Genomic DNA, 20,336 nt, shown 5'->3' on the forward strand with positions numbered 1-20,336 from the left:
TTTTTTTTTTTTTTTTTTTTTTTTTTTTTTTTTTTTTTTTTTTTTGCAATTATCCTTATTAAAATGATGAATAAATAAAGGATTCCTCAAATTACCTGCTCCCCTTCTTCATCGCAATATCCAAGCAAAGCCACAAGATTTCGGTGGTGTAACCTTGACAATAACTGTATTTCAGTAAGGAACTCTTTTTCACCCTGTAGTGAGCCTTCCTGTGCACGTTTGATTGCAACAGCTGTGTTATCTGATAGAATGCCTCTGTAAACCTTTCCGTAACCACCTTGACCAACTACCGTAGAATCATGAAAATTGCTTGTAGCTAGGGCCATTTCACGGTAACCAAATTCCTTTACGCCCTCAATCTTTAAGGAGGCTTTTGACACTGCATATAAACGAAGAACAATGGGTTTTTTTTTTATTATTATTTTATGGAAATACACACTTTCATTAATATAAAATCAAAGAATACAAGGGAAATACATATATAAATAAATATATAAAAACATTTCCAGAAGGGCTCAGTTGAAATTAATCCATATTCCAGTCGCCTAGTTCCTCAGAAAAATCCATTGGTTCAACTCAACCATGTTCATATGAGTTATAAGCACATTCATATTATCATTCACTTATCAAGAACCTCTAATGCTAAGGACAAGGCATATAAAATACCACACCCGAATTTGTAAGGAAGGAAACTACTTACGATGATGCTTTCTTAAGATGTGGTGGCCCCTCACGCGTGATCTTATAATAAAAATGAAAACAATTGCAGATAGCATTGTTCCGCCAGCAATTGCTCCTAAAATTATTCCAGCCAATGCCCCCTTACTCAAAGTAGAATCAGATGATGGTGTGAGAAATACTGCAATTAAAAAATAACATTAATAATCTTCCAGTTTATAATTTGGATAAGTGCAGTCATTTGCTCAGTATTGGTTATGATGGCCAAAATAGCTTAATATTAAACTATACTCAACAAGGTTGTAATCATAGAACATGGCATGTCATCAGGAATATTTTCTATGGTCAATAACTAATAACATAAGCCTCTTCAATTAAAAATGCATACGAGATCATAAATACAGAACCATCATAAGGAAGAAAAGTCACCATTATATCAGAAAATAATATAAATGAACACTTATGCAAAGGTATTTTGCAAAGATAATCAAACATGCATTGCATAGCAAATTACTCAATAAACAATGGATAAAAGATGACACTATGCCACAGACGGGGTTTCCATTTTATACGACGTATAATAATTAGAAATCATAAGTAAAGGCAGATTTTTTCCAATTGCTTCAACAGGTATCATGTAAATCAAGGGTAAAAGTAAGCTTTTATAACAATCTTCCGTCTCCGATAATTTAATGAAGAGTTTATATCCAAACAAAACACATCAGAAGGGTTTTCAAGACCAACCCTTTTTATAAACGTCAGATATTGTCAAGCTGAGAAGTTCATACGGTCCAAATATATCGCTTTCTTGAATTTTCCAATTTGTAAACTTGGAAACAATTCGTAAAACCTCACTGTCATTGAACATGTGAGAACTATTGCTATCAGCAATATATAGAGGGAAAAGCTTCAGACTCATTCTTAATCGAGGTCCTTTTTCCCACACAGGAGAACCAATGTCCAACTGTTCAAGATGTACCTTAAGACCACTGGTCAGGTACTCCTCAAACATCTGTTGATATGGACTGAAACGTGAGAATCCAGGACTTTTCAAACGATATCCAATTATAAGAGGTGCAGAACAGAAACAAGATGAGGGACATTTTGCTGAGTAACATTCGTAAGAAGGTGGGCATATTGGGCCAGAACAGCCAAGAGTGTTATTTGTTGGAATGTCAATTATATCCCCACTCTCAGATCCACAAAAGTCCAGCAGGCTTTTGTTAGAACAAACAGGATTTCCATGAAGCCTGAAATTTAGAAAAACAAATGTTCATAAGAAGAATGCAACGTCAACTTGTGAAGTTTTCTTGTAATGCTATAAACACATACTTGCAGCCAGAAATTCAGAAAAACAAAAATCAATTCTAAAAAAAGTAATGTAATGGATTATTGTTCACTCTGCACCAGTGTATCAAGTTGTGCACATGAATTATGCCGATTGACGATATAGTTCTCTGCATAAAAGTCGCATTGTACTAATTTTGATATACCAAAGTTAGGAGAAAGAAGCGAACCAGACAGAGACATTCAGAGGGAGATCAATGCTTCCCAAAATATTTGAAAAATTGTTGTTCTGCAGCTCTCTGCGGTGTGGAAGAGGCAAAGATAAATATTTGGTAAGATTGCATGCTATAAGGAACAAGTATTAATAGCTGTTGCCAAAAAATAAATCACAAGGCACAATATATCCATAGTTCTTCAACCCTTCAGCATAGCAATTTAGTTACTTCAGATCTTACACTGTAAGGCTGTCCAGAGAATTGAGCGTCCTGCTTTGCCATATGGTAGATGGAACAGAGCCGTTCAATGAATTATTTGCAATTGACCTGCCATGTGAAACTGATCAAATAATCATTACTTTGTACTTTGAGTTATATGATAGATTAATAAGTAACTTCAAACCAAAGTGAATGTTTAGAGAGAACTCTATTTTGCCCATCCTAAGAAACCCTAAAACTAACCCCAACCCTAGCTGCTGCTACCATCTGATTATCCCCACCGTTCGAGTCCCCCAGAGCAGATTTTAGGCACGTCCACAATCACCTTGAGCATTTGATTTGCGACCACACATTTCCCTTGGGCATTCGTGTCTATTCCATGCTACACTCAACCATGAAGCTAATCCATGCTATTGCTTGCACAATTGACAGGCACTATTTGGTTGTTCAGATTTTCAATATAAAAGTTGTCTTTGCAAAATAAACAAAAATCATCAATCCACTTATTTTCCAAGACCTTACAGGGCTTGGTCACCATTATTCACTCATAGTGCGTTGGGATTGTCACTCATAGTGGAATACAATGATTTTGTTAAATCACCGCTTAAACTAACCTAAAAGTTTAAACCTATGGGTAACAATAAACTTAATTATATCAATACTTTTAACACTCTCACTGGCGGGCATAAGAATTTGTAGAAAACCCAACAAGTGGAAATCAATAATAAGTAGGAAGAGACGACACTACTGAGGTTTGAATACAAGACCTCCTACTTTTACCATGTTAAATCATCATTGAACCCAAAAGCTTAAACTTATAAGTTATGCTAAATTTAAATTTACCATAACCTATCAAGTTAAGTTTTTGGGGTTGATTGGTGATTTAACAAAATAACCTAAAAACCAGGGATTCCAATCCATAAGAATAAAACATAACCGCAATTACAGAACAGAAGATTCCCATAAGCCCATAAAGAGGCAATCTCACCCTTCCCACACCTCCTCCAAAGATATCTCAACCCCTAAAGATCCTACTATGCCTCCCAAGTCGTACACCCCATAATACTCTTTCCTTATCACGTAAGGGAGACTTTGTCAGAATCACCTTGATCAAAGAACAACAATCCTTGTTACGCATCCACGCCACCCCAAATACACTAAAATACCAACCTAAAGAGAGTGAGCAAACAGACAACCCCAAAGAGATAATCAAGATCCTCCTTGTGACCATTGCGTCTTGCACAAAAATGGAGTGTCACTCAATACGATCTAAATGTTTACTCTCCCATTTTCCACTCAAAGGAATGCATAGCATACTTACTCACAAAAACCTTATTCCCAAGAGCATATGGCTTCCAAAGTGTCACAACCATTTAGCCAGTACAGCCTCATTCCGTAACCTCAGATTTCTGAAGCCTACTCCAATCTCCACAAGTTTGAAGACCGTGCCCAGCCAACCAAATGAGAACTCCTTCCCTCGTTAATTCCTTCCCATAAAAAAAATTCCTCAACAAACTCTCTATGTTTTTACTCAATGAAACTGGGATTCTGAAGAAGGAAAGGAATATGCAAGGATCCCACTTAGAAAAGACTCGATCAAGGTAAGACTCCCTACTTTAGGAAATCATGATTTCTTCTAAGAGGAAAGCCTTCTTTGGACTTTCTCCACCACAAGGTGTTAAAAGATCATCACTCGCCCAATAGGGTCAAGCCCAATATTTGTATGAGCTCATTGTCTATATATTTTAGGAGAATGATTTTAGTATTCTAAGAATAAAAATATATAGGTATTTTAGGAATAAATCGTCTAGTCTCTACTATAAACACCCCTCCACCCTACTAAGTTTTTCATCCCAAGCAATCCCAAGCAAAGCAGATTGTAATAGTACTCTACGTAGTGTCTTGTAATCTCTTCTTGATTGGTCTCAATAAAAATGTGAGTTTTTCCGACCAAAGAGTTGTGTTCAACATAAGGTTCCAGAAAGACACTCCTTCAATTATCCTCTAAGAAAGAAAGACACTCCTTCAATTATTCTCTAAGAAAAGTCCCAAATACTGACACACGAGTTGACTAACCTCACAACCCACCACAAATGCCCAAAAGTTCAGCTTCAATGGGTCACAATTGAAACCAATGATCTAACTTTTCCATCTACTAATATTTAGTCCCAAAATGACTTCAAAGAAAGACAAAAATCAAAACGGTAAAACTGCTTCGGTCAATCACCCACCTCTGTCCTTGTACATAAATCCATTCAATCCAAGTTATTAACTTAGGATAATTGTTTGAAGTTATTGGCTTGAATAGGTTTAGGGAAATTGTTAGTCTTTAATTAGGAAGAATTGTTAGTAGTTGCTTAACTTGAGGAGGAAGTTTAGGAGATCGGTTGTACTTTCTCCACAATAAATACTCATGAGATGTATGTTATTTTCACAATTACAAAGAGAATTGAAAGGCTAAATGCTTAAGATTCCTCTATTTAAAAGCTCTCTCCCCTCGAGTTGTTCTTCATGTTTCTTTTATTTGTTTCGACATATTTCGATCATGGGCCATTTCCAACATCATCAACAATCAGCAAACAAGAGATGCAACAGATGAAAGCCCTTAGAACCCACCTTAAACCCTTCAAGTAAACCCTTATCAACCCCTATCAACACTAAGCTGCTCAGAATATCCACAAGGTTGAAAAGGAAAGGCAAGATGGGGTCCACTTGCCTTAGGCTGCTAGTTGCAAAAATATTGCCTCTTTACCTCCGGTTGAAAAAAAATGGAGAAATTCACTAGCTTAAGACGACTCCAAACCACGCTCTCTACTTGCAACCAAGCCCTTTATTCTAGAGAATTTTATTAGGAAATTTCAATCAACATGATAATAGGTCTTCTCAAAGCCAATCTTGATGATCCCTCCTTCTCTCATATTCTTTCTACAGTCCTCAATCACCTCATTAGCACTCAACACTTGATCTAGAATTTATCTACCAGCGATAAAGACTCCTTGGGAATTGGAAATTGTACTATGGAGCACCTTTCTAAGCCTATCAGTCAAAGTTTTTTTATATAATCTTATAAAAGCTAGCCACCAAGTTTTAAAGCCGAAAATCTTTCACTTTGTCGTCTCTTTCTTTCTTGGGAATCAAGCACACGTAGGTCTCATTCATATGGAAAACAATAATTTTCCTCACATGAAACTCACAGAAGACTTCTGATAAATCTCCCTTCAAATTCTCCAAATTATCTTGATAGAAAGCCATCATAAATCCATCAGTCCTTAGAGCCTTATTCCCTTCAAATTCAAAAACAACCTCTTGAATCTCCTCAAGGGAAAACGATGCTTCACGTTATTGTATATATGTCTATATAGGAGCTGATTAGTCTTTTGTCCTTTATTGTAATTTTACTATTCTTAGTTTAGGGCTTCCATGTATGCTTATATCTATTGATCTAATGTATAAAATATGTAGAATTCTTCTGTATTTTGGTCTCACGATAACATGGTACCGGAGCACTAGATCTTTTCCCAGAGCAATTACAGTTTTGTTGCTCATTAGGGTTTTGTGAATATTTCGGTTTGGGATTTAGGACCCTGTCGTCATCATTAATGTCAGTGTCCATCACCAACTTCCCCTGCTGCCATAAACTTGGTCATATATTTTCGTCCTTTTTGTCACCACCTATCCCAAAAGGAGAGCCCATCTTCCGATTTAAAGAACCTCAAATTCCGGCCAGCAAAGTAGCCTGCGGCAGTATTTTAACAACCTAAACCAAGTTGGTTATGTATACCAACGATCATATTTTAATGGCTACAAAAGCCAACAACTGGTAACCGAAAAAGAACATGATATCCATGCATCATAGAGCATATCTGATTCCATAACTCTAAAAGTTGGGTCATTTATGTTTGATTCCTGTAATTTTTCACTTTCGTTTTCTATATAATTCAGTTTCCTGTAACATTAGGTTTGTATTCTCGAAAATGTACAACATCATATATTCTATCAAGCCAAATCCAACACCAAAACACAGAATTGAAGACATAATCTACTCACAATTTCTGAAGATGCGGTAGATTCAAAAAGCTGGATGGTATGGTGCCAGAAAGATGGTTGTTGGATAAGATGCTGCAGTTTATATACAGAAGAGAAGGATTTCAAACAGACATTCAACATCATATTTTTATTGCAGGTTTTAAATCTTTAAAGTTCTTTAATCGAACAGTGAAGTTTTATTTGCCAAAGATAAAGATGAGACTCTTACATGGTTGTGATATTCTCAGAGAGTTTATTTTGTGGTAGGAATCCACTAAGTTGATTGGAACTTAGATCTCTGAAATACGAAGAAACAGTAAAGATACTAAGGTCAACTTTGAAGGCATGTACCTCTTTATTCATGAAGCCAACATAATAAAGAAGTCCCACATCTATACTTCTGAATATACTCGAGAAACCTAATTTAGACTTACAGATAACCGAGGCTATTTATTCTGCTCAGATCAGGAATTGGTCCTTGCAAGGTACAGTTCCTTAGACTCCTGTGCAAAATCATTCACAAAGACAACCAATACATTTAATTTATAAAAACAGTACAATACATTTACCTTATAAAAACAGTACAACAACTCTACCCTGTTATTTCAAATTTAAGAGCATGTAAAGCTTATAGACATGCGAGGTTTTGGTACACATTATACACTATATGTAGGAAAACAGCTCGGTAACTATACTAACAAGCTTAGTAGTTGGATGCTATAAGGCCATTAGCAGTTGTTAGATACTAATGATTCTTCCAGATCTGACTCTTGAGGACATACAATTTCACTGCGTTAACCAAGAACTCTATGATGGACTAAGCACTTCTTTAAAATAAAAAAAAAATAAAAAATAAAAGAAGAAGAAGAAGAAGAAAAGAAAAAAGAGGTGATTTCTTTGATGAATGGACTATACAAAAGGGGAGGCTTCCAAACCACCTATGGTGGGTCACAAAAAACACCCTCCACCAGTAACAAGAGTTGTTTTAAACGCGACTGATTCTCTCATACCAAAGGACCTGGCTATAAGCCCTATTGACCGCCAACCAAGGGCCTTTCTTTCTTGTCTGATTGGATGTCCCAGAAAGATAAATGAAAAATTAGAAAATTATCTTTACTTTATCTTGTAATCTTCTAGGCCTAAAAGTTCAGGGGATTTAATTAGACTAGATAATTTTACTATCTTTTAGGCTTTATCTCTTGTATTTAATTTAGTGTATTATTAGTTGTAAATCATGAGAAAAAGTTCCAAGAACCTCAACTATCCAAATTAATCATATGGTAGAAGAATAAGATAGCCAACCATAGAACGGAATAAGATCTTCTTATCATGAACTGTCCTATTTAATAGATCTCCCACTTGCCACAATAACAATAATCACATCTCCTTTAAGCAAATAAATACACCAGTTTAAAATTATGCTATGTTTAACAAACATATGATTCTGTCTGTCAATCGTTCTCCTTAGACACATATTTCAAGGTAAATTGTTCTTAGACGTAGGTACTGTACTGACGAGTGTCATACCATCCCTCTCATTCTAACTTTAACTAAAATGGAAATTAGATTTTTGTAGCCTTTAAGTGAGTTAATTAATGAAAGTTGGTTAGGTTATTTAAATAAATGCATAACCATATTGAGCTTACAAATAATGCACCAGTTCAAAATTATGCTATTTTTAACAAATGTATATGATTCTGTCTGTCAATTGAGCTCTCCTTAGACACATGTAATTCAAGATAAATTATTCTAAGACGTAGGTACTACACTGACCATTGTAATACCATCCCTCGCATTCTAACTTTAACATAAATGGAAATTTTATATATATATATATATCTAATATTTTAGCCTTCATGTGTGTTAGTTAATGAAAGTTGCTTAGGTTATTTAAATAAATACTAGCTATATTGAGCTTACAAATAAAACAGAAGTTTATGTCTCCATTGTTTCAATGGTCAACTGAAACCAAGAATTTAAAAATAACTTACAATTTCAGCAATTTAGTCATATTTCCATAAGAGCCTGGTATTGTGGACCCACTGAAGTTGTTATTGTCAAGTTGACTGCAAATCAAATGAAATTGGGCTAGTAAGAAACTCAAAATTATTTGAAAAGGAGAAATGCAGAAGATCACTCGTGCAGAATAAATGCTAAACGAAAGGCATATGAATGAAACTGGGAAAGAAAATAAACAGAAATCCAGAGAATAATAAAAATAAAACTAACATTAAAAAACTCATTGGAAACTGACAAGAGATCATAAAATTTCCAAAGATCCATCCACCATTCTAACATCCTACCCTTATATTGTATTTTATGTTCAAATTCAGGGTAACTTTGTAATTATCAAATGTAGGAAATTATCTCCTTCTCAAGAACAATACTCATCTCCCCAGTGCAAGCAAGCTGAAGAGAATAGATCCCAAAGCCAGAAGCAAGCAGAATATTTTCTTGCACGCATTGTGATACCAAAATGATGAAAATGGATGAGTTTGAATCCTAGTGTTCGACAAAGGTGCAAAGGTTTCGTGGCCAAACGTGTATATCCTTCATACTACTACAATTCTCTCTTTTTGTCACCCATTAACAAGTTCAAATATGGTTCGTGTACCTTGGAAGAGGGAATAGAAATACTCACAGAAGTCACCTAAAATTGAGTCCTTATCAATCCCAGTTTTATTTTTCTTTTTTCTTTTTGTAAATATCTCACGTCAACAGACATGCAAACATTGCGACTCATACTCTTGGTAGGTTAGCAGAGTGAGAAAGCTAGTATTTGGCTCCATGGTTGTGCTTGTGGCTGTGTTTTATTACGTATTATCATTTTCCCCCAAGAAATCAAAAAGAAAAAGGTATATGAAAATAAATAAACTGGTAGAAGACTGAGCCGGGGAGGGAGGGAGGGGGGTGTTCATATATTTGAAGCATTTAAGGTAGCAGGAAATGAGTACATACAGTATTTCTAAGTTGGGCAATTGAAACAACTCAGGTGGAAGCTTCCCCGATAAGTTGTTATTGTCAAGAAGGCTGCAAAGAGTGGAAAAATATGTAATTAGCCAAAAGTATAAGCATTTAAATAGCTTTCAATAAATAAATAAAAAATAATAAAAAAAAAAAATTGTAGAGTGTAGCACACAATAGAAATGCCTGAAGAAGTCAACAAACTGGCAGGAAACATAAGTTGCATCAAAAAGTATATGCGACGGGTAGTGGTGAGGGTGGAGGGAGAAACTTACAAGTGGACAAGATTGGGCAATCTAGATAGCTCAGATGGGATTTCACCACTGATAGAGTTGTTATTCATGTGACTGAGTCAAAAAGGAAAGGGAGTATTAAATAAACTAGTAAGATGAAAAGGAAGTTGCAGAAATATTCTATACTATCAGAATCAGAAACGTGCTTACAAATGCTTTGCTGCTTTTAAGTTTGCAAATGACTTAGGTATGGGTCCTGATATATGGTTCTGGTCAATCTGTATTCTGTCTAAACGTAGAAGATTTCCAAGCTCTTCAGGCAATGAACCTGACAACTGGTTCCCGTTCAGAAGCCTGTAAAACGTCTTATAGAAAGTAAAGCAGTGCAGGAGATGAAATAGGAAGTATCAGATTTTCCCCTGTAATACTAAATATTCAGACACATCGAGTAGTTTATATACTAACACTTCGAGAACTTACTCATGGATTGCAAACTAAAAATTTTAGTGAAGATATGATGATGCGTCAGCATATTTTTAGATAAACCAGACAACCTTTGTCAAAGTGAATCAAGTAAATCAACTTACAACAGTTCTAAGGACGTAAGATTGCCTATCTCTCCTGGTATTTCCCCATTGATCTCATTCCACATGAAGTCCCTTTTCACAAAATATGAAAAAGTGCGTTAGCAGATAGAAAATCCAATGGATAAATCAAATTCTAGTTCATCCGTTTCCTGTTCATTAGTAACTTACAAAACTTTCAGGTAAGATAAACGGCCAAGCGCAGGGGACAAATTTCCCGATAAGCTCATATTTAGAAGTTGCCTGCAAGGGATTACAAGGACCGATGATTTAGCTTCTTGTTCATGAAAAAGTATAAGGAGAAAGATAGAATTTAACACCTAATATATGAGTAACCAAAATGTGAGATGCATACATGACCATGATACGCAATCATTAACAAATTTGAGCATGCAGTCGATTATTTGAACAACAAGCCCTTTCATAGATGTTCAAGTCCCAAAGTTAAGTCGGTGACTATCTAATAAAATTAAGAACTATTTCCAGAATAACAATTACAATTTGTTGTTTTTAAACTGGTATCAAAGGATGGATGGAGATACGTCTTAACGTAAGTTATAAGAGTCCACTAATTCTTGAAATCATACAATTCAGTAACATGCCGATAGTTATCATCCAATGTGGTATTGTCGCACAGAACACCAGTCCAGTTTGAAATACAAGGATCTCCTCTGTTCCAGTTGCTCAGATTCCCATTAGGATCGAACAAACTTCTCTTGATGCCTCGCAAAGCGTCCACTGACAATAAAACGAAAGAGTAACCAAAATTTCAAGGAAGATAGAATGTTAGATCATAAGAATTAAGAGCGAAATCTCTTTTTATTCTTATCGAAATCTCCTTTACCCTTACGCGATGCGTCAGATATTTTGGACGATTGGAATGAAATGAAGGGAGAAGTGGAATTACCTTCAGAGGGGTGGGTAACCGGCTCTGCGGCACCGACAAGCAGTATGGACGACGAGAAGCACAGGAGGAGAAGGGCTACATATGCCCACTCCTGTGATCGACACATTCCCGGAGTGGAAGTGTTTCCGAGGCGGTGAAATGAAAGGTTTAGGAAGGATGAAAAAGGGGATTGAAGAGGAAGATAATAGTTGAAAAGAGGAAAGGGAGATGGTGGTGGCTGTGGATGGACCGATCGCCAAAGCAGTTGTTGAACACATTGTTGGTGTTTTACTTGTAGTTTTGGTCAGACGATGGAAGCCAGTCAACTCAACTATAATCGATTGTAATTGATGGAGGTATAAAAAAAAATGTAGTAGGTGAAGACCCGGACCCACTCAATTCAACTAGCTAATGGGTATGACGGCTATGGCGTTGCCGAAATGTAGAATTGGTCCTCGATTGGTGGCGGTGGGTGCCGGTGGATTGAGTTCGTCCTGCTCATACCTGCCCCCAACTGTCCGGTTGCGTTGCGTGCAAATTTAATTGCCCACAATTTTGACCTTTTCATTCAACACCATCCTAACAAAATTTGCCTACATCCAGAGGAGCTGCTGTTTTTCTGTTCTTCGTTTCTTCTTATTTAGTCCTTGTTTCTTCCTTATTTTTATCCTGAGTTGAAGGATTTGATCTGCATGGTATATATATAAAATATTCTTAAAAACCTTTTGAAATGAGGTATATATAAAATATTCTTAAAAGAAAAGCAAAACCCTAAATTCTATTTTCCCCATTTGTTTTTTCTTCTCCCTCTCACTGCAGTAGCCGCACATCTGCACCCTTTCTTTTAGCTCTTTCCTTCGTCTTTCATATACCCTCCCTACCACAACTCAAACCGGCACGCGTCCATCGGCAACGCTTTTTTTTTCTTCTATTCCTCTCTGCTGAACTGCGCCGGCACGCCGGCCCCTGTGCAGCATTCTTGTACAACAGCCAATCGTCGAGGTTCGTTTACACTCATCTTCCGTAACCCCGTTCTCTCAGTGGATTATAGTTCGCAAGGTTTTTTTTTTTCATTTTCTGTTCATCGTGTTTCCTTCGGTTTATCATTTATGAAAATAGGGTAAAATTGGAGCGAGGTGATACTATTTAAAATCCTGCCGAATCCAACCAAGTTTGGACTGATCATTTTTTTTAGACTCAAGACTGGATTTCATATCAAATTGCTTTTGAAAATGATTTAAAATCCATTTTGATCTCAAGTCCTTCCAAATCCTGAGGGGTTCAAACAAGGGGTTAGTTTCAGTGTCTTGTTGTTATGACAGATTATTGGGAAAATTGCTCAATTATCATAATTTGTTAAATTATGACTATCTGGAGTCGTTCTAGTTTGTATGTGTTTGATTCAGCTGGATAGTTTGTACACAGATTGAACTTATCTATTTAGATTATTTAAGAGGCATTGGGTGGAAATTTCAAGCTAATCACATAATTTTAGTAGGTTCTCCGTCTTTCGATCCAAAACTATCTGTGGTATTATGGATGAAATTGGGAGAGGATGCGGAGTGGTTCCCGGGTTAAGTTTATTTTACCATGTTTCAAGTTTGGAATTGGGTAATTGCTTCTACGACTTTGAGGGTTAAGCTTCGGATTGGGCAAAGCAGAGGGGAAAGAAATGGAAAGAAGAGAGAGAGTGGACGTTATTTTTCTTGCCAGGTTACAAAAAATAATCTACAATGTGATATACAGACATATAATTGCTAAGGTGAGCGTCTAATTTGTATTAATTGAACAACGTTGTCAAGATTATTACTTTTTCCCCCTAGCTTTCAAGGCTTAGAATGTCCCATTTAAACTTGGGGAAATTGAGTCACTTCTCAAACCTCAGGACGGAAAGTGTATTTTTTCACTCTCATTTCTTGTTGTATTTGAAATGGTAGAAGGTTCTTTCAGCAATAGTTAGTAGTTTTTTAGGTTCACACAATTAGCTAGTAGTCATAGGCATGGCCACCTTCTCTGGTAGCTCCTATTTTCTCTCTTATTTGTTCTCAATGCCTATTAAAAAGGCATTCGTTTGTTATTGTTGTTATCTGTGCTTTAGCACTGCAGTATGAATAATCCATTTTGGATCATGGCTGCCACTTTTCCTTCTGTATTTGTTGTTTGCGACAAAGGTATTTGAGATTGCTGCAATTTGTTTCCATCCATCAAGATAGAGTCGTTGTCCTTGGATGTGGCATATTTGACAGGTTCAATAAGAAAAAACTTGGGATGATCATAGAGGAGCCATGGTATAAGATCCTTCAGCACGAGAGTGGGTATGATCAAAATTTTATTCTGGTACAAGTGTGGTGAGTTTCACTTGGAGACGTACAAACTTTGTAAGTTTGAGCACTCTCCTTTAGATGAGTGGTGGAAGAAGCATAAAGGCAAAGTACAAATATGTTTGTTTTCACCGGTGATCCAAGGCTCCATCTGAGTGATTTATGGTTGCTTGCTGGTGTTTATGTTTTAACTCAGTTAAATTAATCCTCCTATACCATCTTGCAGGAATCATGGCAGACGAAGCTCAGAATGATGCGAATGATCAGGTGGCAGATGTGAGTTTTTCTGTTTCTTATCTGTTATCTCCAAGCTCATATATTTTCATTCAAAATTTTCTCATATGGCTGATCTTTTCATTTCTTGTTTTTTTTTTTTTTCTTTACAAGTATCCCCCAAAGGTTTTTTTCTAAACTGTCGAATATTTTTTTTTATATAGTTATACCTCCCTCGTTGTAAATTGGGAAGGCCTTTTGTAAACATTATGGATATTACATCCCTTTCGTAATCAATCACCAATGAAACTATCTCTTATAAAAAAACAAGGAAACCTAAATCTTTGAGTTGTAATTCAGTGGGTGTTTCAACACACGGGAGGGAGGGGGTGGGAATTCAATTCTGTCATGTACAGCTGAAGGATATACTGTAACCCAGTGTTGTGCTATTAGTTGTAAGGTCTTGACTACCAAGCATTGTGGAAGTCCAAGGAATAAATTGTAACCCTTGAGGCGGCAGTCATTGATGATTAGTCCAGTTTACGTAAATGTTATACTAATAGTTTTCTGGTCTTGTGTAAGATTGCACAGTCCAATCAAGTCCTCGAGGTATTTTCTATTCGGTTGTTTTCATGTGGAGTTGCCCTGGCTGGTATCTTACGAAGTGTCTATCCAAATCTCTGAGTAATTGTAATCTAGTGCAGTTTCCAAAGCATTGTTCAGGCGCAAGCATTGGTGCGACACCATGACGAATGTGTACGGTTTATTCTTTGCAGATTGTTGCCCCCTTTGATCCAACTAAGAAGAAGAAGAAGAAGAAGGTTGTACTTCAGGATCTGGCTGATGAGTCTGTTGACAAGTTAGCAGAGAAAACCGAAAGTTTGTCAGGTATGAAAAGTTGGCACTGCATGTTTGTTTCATGTTATTTTCATTTTGTTGGTGATATAAGGATTTTTTATTGATGTTTAATTTTACATATTTTGTCCTGCAGTTTCTGATGGCTTGGAGACTACCACATTTTCTGGACTTAAAAAGAAGAAGAAAAAACCAGTATGTTCTTACTTTTCTTCAGTGAAGCTCTATTTGGTGACTGATATCATTTGTTTTAATTCTAGGTAGAGGCTATTTCCTTGAATGACGATGGTGCAGATGCTACGGAGGATTTGGAAGGTTAGCAACACATATGTAAACTTTGTTTTGTCTTTTCCTTTTCTTTTTTGTTTTCATATTATTATTTTTAAGTTCGGAATATCTCTATCTACTTTCTACGTCATGCTAATAATTGATATTTTAAAAACGTTAAAGGTGTAGAGTTTTCATGGAAGTAGTGTTTTTTGAAGGGTTAGGAAAAACGTTAAAGGTGTATAGTTTTCATGTAAGTCGCATTTTTTGAAGGGTTAGGAAAAAAGTTAAAGGTGTATAGTTTCCATGTAAGTAGCATTTTTTGAAGAGTTAGGGACACTAGATCGTTATAATCATGGGGCTTAAACGTGGGCTGCAAAGAAAAAGTAAATAGAATAGTTTTTTTTATGAATCATAAGATAACTAAAAGCTTTAGAAATTAAAGACTTTGTTATCACACAAGTGTGGATCCACGTTGGGGCCAGTGCCAGAGGTGGCATGTTCCCCCCACCCCACCCCTAAATAATCGGTTTTATATATGTTTACATGGTGGTTTATTGTAAGAGTGGGCACAAAAAAGTTGTGCATATTCTTACCAAGTTTGTTCTATTTTATTTTATTTCTTTAATTTATATATTTATATATTATTCTATCCCCGCCCATATGAGACTTCAAAAATCCCCATCGCCACTTTCAATTTCCAATCCCAGGAAAAAAAAAATCTTTATTCTATTTCAATTTTTCCTTTCTAATGTGTGCATATATAAAGATACAAGCATATTTTTTTTAATAATATTTATTAACTTTTTTTTAAATATTAATTTCATAAAAAATCTTAATTTTATTTTTGAAATGTTTGACAAAAGTTTCATTCTTTGCTTATATAAGTAGATGGATAATTATGTAATGGTTTATTATAATTTTGTGATCGATATTACTCAATCTAAGTATTATGTATCCAATGCATTTACAATTATATTTACATGTACCTACTGATTTAGTTCTTGAATTTTCAAACTTCTATCTCATTAGTCTCTAAACTTTCAACTATTGTGTTTACTGAGCCCGGTAAAAATGTCTAATAGATCAATGAATTCGGTGACATATTTAAAACTCTTAAAATTATTTTATTAGACATAATTTCTGGAAAGGTGCACTTTTTAAATCAGTTTAATTGTCCATATATTGTATGAAGTCACTCATTCAAAAAACGTTGTGCTATACCTGCAGCTTGTATAGGACATTCTTTTGTTCACAATCTCCTTTTCATCTGTAACTCTTTCTTTAACTTAAAAGTGATTTATCATGGGCTTTCAGATCAAGCGGGGGAGAACGAAGATCAAGACGGAATTACTTTACAGTATCGTTATCCTTGGGAAGGAAGTGATCGCGATTATGAATATGAGGAGGTATTGCTATACTTGAAATCGTGAGATTTTTTCTGTACTTTTTGTAGCCAATATGTATATGGTTGTGTTTTGTAGGAAATTGTGTTTTTTGGGCGCAGTCATTCTTACTGTTGGCATGACTATCTTTTTCCTATTATTATGTAGTTCATTAGACTTGCCCCCATACATATAATTCTTATGAGAAATTAGACTATGGCAACAATATCAAGAGGGGTGGTTTGTTGTTAGGTTGTGCCCAAAATTTGGGCGACTCCGATAATTTAGATTTAATGTAAAGTTGTGTACTACGGAGCACAAACGCTCTCTAGTGGGGGAGGGGGTGTCCATGTTAGACACATGTTGGACATGGATACTCCTGGGCATGCTCTGGACACGTGCTGGACACACAAAAATCAGTGCCTTTTTTTTAATTACTTTTATAATTTGAGACACGGAAAAGAATTTGACTTCAAAATTTAGGGGCAAAAATGAAGCTTAATTAACCAGCCCAATATAAAAGCCCAAGCCTATAATAACAAACACTGAAATTAAAATGTAGGAGGCAGGAGTCAGACGGTCGTTCTGGCTCCTTATTCTCATCTACCTCCAGTCTCCACCTCGCCTCACATGCAATGGCACCGATCGGCAGCAGCACTCCACTTCCAGCCTTCTCAATATATTCTCACCCTAAAACCTAGCAGCTGAAATCAGACTACACATTTTATGTTTGTTAGTGAACTACATTACAAATAGGTTTATTTTGTTAAATGTTGGATAATGGGTTTTGTTCAACTGTCAATTGACTAGGCATTTTATGTTTGTTAGTGAACTACATTTGACGTGGTTATTCTCCTTTTGCTTTAAGGTGTGGAGTTTGCTTTTGGTGCTCTACAATTGATTGCACGAGTTTGTGAGCTATTTTGTTATGTTGAGTCCTTTTCAAGATAAAGTGTTTATTATGGAAAATTGTTTTTGTTGTTGTTCTTGTCTGGAATCATGCTTAGAAAGAAATAAGGGGCTTTGTTGTGTCGTGTAATGGAATTTATTGCTTCACCCCAAATGAGTTAAATGTAAGATTTCAATTGTCTTCATTGTTTCTTTTTTTTTTCTTTTTTTTTCTTTTTTTTTTTGTAGTCTCATATTCATGGTATTCTTTGCTTGGTATTACTAATAGTAATAGTAAAGATTGCTCAAGATTTTCTGACTACTATTTTAGACAGAACAAATTTATTGCTACAGTTACGTTGACTTTGGCTAACATTAGATAATCGATGCCTTTTGTTGTCTCGTTCTGCAGCTTCTTGGACGGGTATTCAACATTCTTAGAGAGAATAATCCAGAGCTTGCAGGCGATAGGCGTAGAACAGTTATGAGGCCTCCTCAAGTTCTTCGTGAAGGCACAAAGAAAACTGTTTTTGTCAATTTCATGGATCTATGTAAAACGTATGTGTTCATTAGCCTTATATAACCATGTATTGTTCTTACTAGATTTTAATCATAGACTGCCTAAATATTTTTGGCTGTTCGCACTTCAGAATTTTTTTTCCGCTGTTTTTTTATTCAATTCAACAAATAAGTTAATATGCTTATTCCATAATTTGCTGTCTGTTATTAAACTCTTGTTTTCTGCGTGCACACTATCTCGAGTTTGATGTAATCTATTGCATTTTTCTGTCCTCAGAGGCATTGTTTCTTTTTTCTTCAAACTATCTAATACTAACTTCTTTTTTGTATGCACTTGTATTCTTTCATTTTTCTCAATGAAAGTTGATCTTTTATTTAAATGGAAGAATGACATGTCATATTCATAGGTATCTTTTTTGCTCTAGCATTTGCCTTGTAGTATACAAGTATCCCTGTCACATGTTAGTTCTGAGTTTCATTGGTTTATAAAATCTGTGATCTAGTGATCTATATGATTCTTGTAAGAGCGAGTTTGGGTTGTTATTGCAGTAAGCACATTCTCTACTAGTACATATGATTCTGTAAGAGTGAGTTCGGGTTGTTTTACATTAAGCACATTCTCTACTAGTACAGAGTGGAAAAAAAATTGGAGGGAAGTTGCTTGTTTATCATTCTGACGAGTGAATCTAGTCATGTCCAGTGCAGAGTCTCACTCTTTGTACCATGGTTTTGTTCTCAATTTCTATCCGACAATTGATCTGTAATTTTTAGTTTCAGATCCATCTAAGTTCATCTATTGCATAAATAGTCCAGAGGGGTATTTATGTTTCCTCATAAAAGTGCAGCATTATGTATTTCTTTTAGCCTCTCCCACTCTTTGCTCTCTCTATATTTCTATGGTAGATGCTTGATGGTATAATTAGAACTATATGCTGGTCTTTGGAACTGACTCTCTCTAAAACTGAAATAAAATAGGATGCATCGGCAGCCAGACCATGTTATGGCTTTCTTATTAGCCGAACTGGGAACCAGTGGATCTCTTGATGGACAGCAGAGATTAGTTGTTAAAGGAAGGTTTGCACCAAAGAACTTTGAAGGAATTCTGCGTCGATATGTTAGTAAGTGGCCTCTCATTGATTTACTTATGGTATTTGTCTACAAAATGTGACCTAAAGGAGATGGAAAAAACTGTGAACGGCTGCTATGACATTGAGAAAGTCATAGTGATGCAAGTTCTTGTCAATCTTTATACATCGGGGAGGGGGTGGGAATCAGTTTGTAAGAAATGGACTTGTTTCAATTTCAACTGATAAGTATGTTGACGCTTGTTTAAAGCTTAATCGTGGGTTGGAGAGGGAGGGAAAAAAACGAATTTTTAGAGGGCTTGAGAGATCTTGAGGTGAAGTTTGGTCCTTTGTTAGATTCAATGTGTTTTTATGAGCTTATGTGATAACCTTTCAGTAATTATTACTTAAGACTTCTTTGCTTGATTGGAATCTGTTTTTGCAGTTTGCCTCTCTTTTTTGTTGGCTCTCTTTTGTTGGCTCTCTTTTGTTGGCTCTCTTTTGTTAAGCCCTTGTATTCTTTCAATTCTTTCCAACCAATGAAAACTCTGTTACTCATAAAAAAAGAAGCTTAATAACTGTTGCAAGTCTCTACTGGATACGTTTTGTTACCAACTATTAAGTTATTTGATTCACTTCTAATTTATACCTTTCTTTATAGTTTCCTCCCTTCCCTCATTTATTTATTCCTTTCAGATGAATATGTGATTTGCATTGGGTGCAAGAGTCCAGACACTATCCTTTCAAAGGAGAATCGACTCTTCTTTCTCAGATGTGAGAAGGTAAGTTTCTTTTTTTTTTTTTTTTTGCGAGTTTTCTAGTCCTGAGTACTGTAGTCTGGAGAAGTTGATGCATGTTTATTGCTTAGTTGTGATTTGTGTGTGAAGTTTGTTTGGCACTTGCAAACCGATGCAATGGTCAAACTCCCAGGATTAAGAAAGCAGCGGCATACCTAAATAAATTTGCGATGGTTCTTTCAATTGCATTGTTGGGGGAAATGATGAATCAGGATATTTGCGTTCATTCTTAAATTTGTTTTATATCCCAGATTGCCTATCTGAGATCTGATATTGAATAGATTATTTTTATGTACCCTGCGCTTCTTCCTACTAGAAAAGCAATTGAAGTTTGACAAAGTCATGTGAAAAAGCCATTATTTATTTATTAATTATTTGTCATTAACTGGAGGTTTCGGTGTTCTATTTCATTTCACAAGCTTTCGTATTCTTTCTGGAGTCATCTCTCCCTTGTTTTTACCCCAAGTCTTGTGTTGTTTTGTGTGTGATCAAACAGTGTGGTTCTGGACGATCAGTTGCTCCCATTAAAGCTGGTTTTGTTGCTCGTGTTGGCCGGAGGAACGCTGGGACATGATTATCACTTGTTTGCTTGTATGGAAGCCTGATGTTTTTGAGTAATAACCACTTGTTAAAACTTGGTTTACTATCGAATTGTCGCAAGTGAATTTTGAAGTGAATGCGATATTGTAATTGGGGTTCTAGAATTTAAGATAATGACGAGTTACAAGGCCGTGTTTATTCTCTCTTCTTTCTGTCCATTTGGATGTCTAGATGGCTACTGATTGGGTTTTATTTGGGCAATTACAAGGCTATCCAAAATGGTGTTATGAACACACGATTGCAAATTCATTCAATTACATGATATGTTAAATAAACTTGAGACCAATAATTATTATCCTGCGTTTTACGCTAGACGTTACTGAATCTACCGATTT

At 35.8% G+C, this 20,336-nt stretch overlaps 2 protein-coding genes across 5 annotated transcripts in view; one reads left to right on the forward strand and one right to left on the reverse strand.

The window, feature by feature from the left end:
- LOC111469562 (probable LRR receptor-like serine/threonine-protein kinase At1g06840) overlaps positions 1-11,446 on the reverse strand; it is a 13,338-nt gene extending 1,892 nt beyond the window's left edge. Inside the window, exons 1-16 of one of the 2 annotated variants that reach the window (XM_023114863.1) lie at positions 11,114-11,446; positions 10,794-10,944; positions 10,378-10,449; positions 10,210-10,281; positions 9,833-9,976; positions 9,665-9,736; positions 9,384-9,455; positions 8,417-8,491; positions 6,860-6,928; positions 6,655-6,723; positions 6,447-6,518; positions 2,421-2,507; positions 2,196-2,264; positions 1,423-1,928; positions 701-859; positions 96-379 (exon numbers count right to left, since the gene is read on the reverse strand). In XM_023114863.1, coding sequence (XP_022970631.1) covers positions 96-379; positions 701-859; positions 1,423-1,928; positions 2,196-2,264; positions 2,421-2,507; positions 6,447-6,518; positions 6,655-6,723; positions 6,860-6,928; positions 8,417-8,491; positions 9,384-9,455; positions 9,665-9,736; positions 9,833-9,976; positions 10,210-10,281; positions 10,378-10,449; positions 10,794-10,944; positions 11,114-11,219 — 2,079 coding nt within the window. In that variant the 5' untranslated portion in view covers positions 11,220-11,446. Of the gene's footprint in view, positions 1-95; positions 380-700; positions 860-1,422; positions 1,929-2,195; positions 2,265-2,420; positions 2,508-6,446; positions 6,519-6,654; positions 6,724-6,859; positions 6,929-8,416; positions 8,492-9,383; positions 9,456-9,664; positions 9,737-9,832; positions 9,977-10,209; positions 10,282-10,377; positions 10,450-10,793; positions 10,945-11,113 lie in introns of those variants that run through there. The other variant, XM_023114864.1, reaches the window with a different exon arrangement.
- A 376-nt stretch (positions 11,447-11,822) lies between these two features.
- Positions 11,823-20,232, forward strand: LOC111469574 (eukaryotic translation initiation factor 2 subunit beta-like). Of its 3 annotated transcripts, none has more exons than XM_023114889.1 (11): positions 11,873-11,984; positions 12,052-12,094; positions 13,640-13,689; positions 14,403-14,514; positions 14,618-14,676; positions 14,742-14,796; positions 16,066-16,157; positions 17,434-17,579; positions 18,516-18,658; positions 19,301-19,386; positions 19,898-20,232. In XM_023114889.1, the coding sequence occupies exons 3-11, from the start codon at positions 13,645-13,647 to the stop codon at positions 19,973-19,975; spliced, it is 816 nt and encodes a 271-aa protein (XP_022970657.1). In that variant the 5' UTR covers positions 11,873-11,984; positions 12,052-12,094; positions 13,640-13,644; the 3' UTR covers positions 19,976-20,232. The 3 variants fall into 3 exon arrangements, with proteins under 3 accessions (XP_022970656.1, XP_022970657.1, XP_022970658.1); XM_023114890.1 differs by having other exon boundaries at positions 11,893-11,984; positions 12,052-12,151; XM_023114888.1 differs by having other exon boundaries at positions 11,823-12,094.
- The last annotated feature ends 104 nt before the right edge of the window (positions 20,233-20,336 follow it).

This window comes from Cucurbita maxima, unplaced genomic scaffold (assembly GCF_002738345.1).
Source record: "Cucurbita maxima cultivar Rimu unplaced genomic scaffold, Cmax_1.0 Cma_Scf00040, whole genome shotgun sequence".
NCBI classification, from domain to species: Eukaryota; Viridiplantae; Streptophyta; class Magnoliopsida; order Cucurbitales; family Cucurbitaceae; genus Cucurbita; species Cucurbita maxima.

Coding starts and splice junctions, on each gene's coding strand:
- LOC111469574 (XM_023114888.1), top strand. CDS start 13,645: ATGGCAGACGAAGCTCAGAATGATGCGAATGATCAGGTGGCAGAT. Junction 17,580..18,515: donor TTCATGGATCTATGTAAAAC/GTATGTGTTCAT, acceptor GAAATAAAATAG/GATGCATCGGCAGCCAGACC. Junction 19,387..19,897: donor TCTTTCTCAGATGTGAGAAG/GTAAGTTTCTTT, acceptor GTGATCAAACAG/TGTGGTTCTGGACGATCAGT.